This window comes from Oryzias melastigma, linkage group LG16 (genome assembly GCF_002922805.2).
Source record: "Oryzias melastigma strain HK-1 linkage group LG16, ASM292280v2, whole genome shotgun sequence".
NCBI classification, from domain to species: domain Eukaryota; kingdom Metazoa; phylum Chordata; class Actinopteri; order Beloniformes; family Adrianichthyidae; genus Oryzias; species Oryzias melastigma.
Window position 1 is genome coordinate 26,516,171 of NC_050527.1, and position 1,801 is coordinate 26,517,971.

The following is a 1,801-nucleotide window of genomic DNA, read 5'->3' on the forward strand; positions in this document are numbered from 1 at the left end:
CAGAGGGTAGTAACATCATAAAACGACCAGGAATATATATCAAGTTCCCCCCTTTTAAACAAAGTTTTTAACTGATTAACATCATTCTTCATTTAGAAAACATTTATTACCCTTTTTAACTCAAAATATTTTTATAAGCAAAAGTTGAGTTTTTCAACAGTAAAATCAATAAAACTCAGTAAAATCACCAGATAAAACCAAAGTAAAGCCATAAATCAATATACAGTATGTCACAAACGTGAGTACACCCCTTTAGCTATTATTGGCTGTATTTTTATTCATTTTGAGCGGACAATACATTTATACTGCTGCACTAACTTTAGACTGACTACTGTTCATTGTGTCAAAGAGTCATTTATGCAGTATTGTCCTAAGAAAAGATATGACTAAATGTTTGCTGAGATGGGAGGGGTGGACTCACTTTTGTGACATACTGTATATACACAAGAAAAATGTCTTTTCCATCCTTGTGAAGTCCAGCCTTCTACATTCCTGCCTAAACTTCTCCATCACTTCCTGATCCCCTGCCCACATGTCCTACCGCTCCTTCCTCTTTAGGGAGATCTCCTCATCCATCTCCATCTCTTCTACAGCTCACATCCTACCTGGGGGGTCTTGATGTCACCTCAAAAGCAGAAATGTCAAACTCGCTGAGAGTGAGTCCGTTTTAAAAAGTGTATTTTTTGAGTTGCTCAAACGTTGCAGTTTGGACTCTCCTGCAGGGATTTCTTCTTCAGTCAAACCTTCAGGGACTAAAACGGAAACAGAGTTTTTAAAATATGCAGTTAGTTTGATGAACGACTGCTTAGAAATTAATTTCATTTATTTTCTCTGTAAATTAAAAACCAAATTACTAAGCAGCTGTTAGCTGAGTATTCATCATTTCATAAGAAGCTTTTTTAATTTCAAGAGGGACAAAACCGAACCCGCAGACCGAGCCTCCTTCGTTAGTGTTTGTGTTCCAGCTGCCTTTCGTCTAATGACTCCGAGCCTCTTTGTTTCTCCACAGAGCCAGGCTTTGGCCCACTACAAAGGTACCAAACATGCCAAGAGGCTAAAAGCCCTGGAAACCCCGAAGAGTAAGCTCAAGGGCTCCGCCATCACCAAGGAGACCACCAGCCCGGAGATCTCCAAGGGCATCAGCACCTCGCAGATCCCCAACGGCGTCCACAAAAAAGGTCTGTGGTTTTTGTTGGCGTAACCTTTGACCCCGCAGCCCTAAATTTAGCCAAACAGCTGAGATGTTTGCTCGTTGTTGGTCCAGATACGACTTTTTAAATCTGATAGACACTTTGTTTGTTTGTGGGTTTACGGAGGCTTCATTTATGAACAGAATGCAAATATTTTTCTGATGCAACGAAACCGCCACAAAGTTCAAATGAGATTCTGGTGGGTAAATTCTAGACTGATGTGACGACGGTTTTATCAACTCTTCAAACATGTTTTTATTTTATGGCCTTAAAAAATATAATTTTTTTCAAGAACTTTATCAAATTAGACAAAATTCAAAAAAAGAAATGGACAATAAATTGATTTACAAGAATTAATATAAGAATTCTTAAGTTACTTAATTAATATATGTTAGCAAACTTCCCAAAGTGTTCATCTTTATTTTTACATGAATTATAAATGTTTTAAGACTGTAAAGCTCCTCTCTACACACTTTATAAACTTTTTTCAAACAGACATGAACATTTTTCCAATTTTCTTTCTTATTTAAACTGTCAAAGTTCAAACTTTTATTACTAAAATAACTCCAGGATTATAAAATGAAAACAAAGATCTGATCACTATCAAATAT

General features: G+C 36.6%; 1 protein-coding gene across 4 annotated transcripts in view; it reads left to right on the top strand.

The window, feature by feature from the left end:
• znf385d (zinc finger protein 385D) overlaps nt 1-1,801 on the top strand; it is a 135,870-nt gene that overhangs the window by 93,941 nt on the left and 40,128 nt on the right. For all 4 annotated transcript variants that reach the window (XM_024258628.2, XM_024258627.2, XM_024258626.2 and 1 more), the window contains exon 4: nt 1,010-1,178. In XM_024258628.2, coding sequence (XP_024114396.1) covers nt 1,010-1,178 — 169 coding nt within the window. The remainder of the gene's footprint in view (nt 1-1,009; nt 1,179-1,801) is intronic.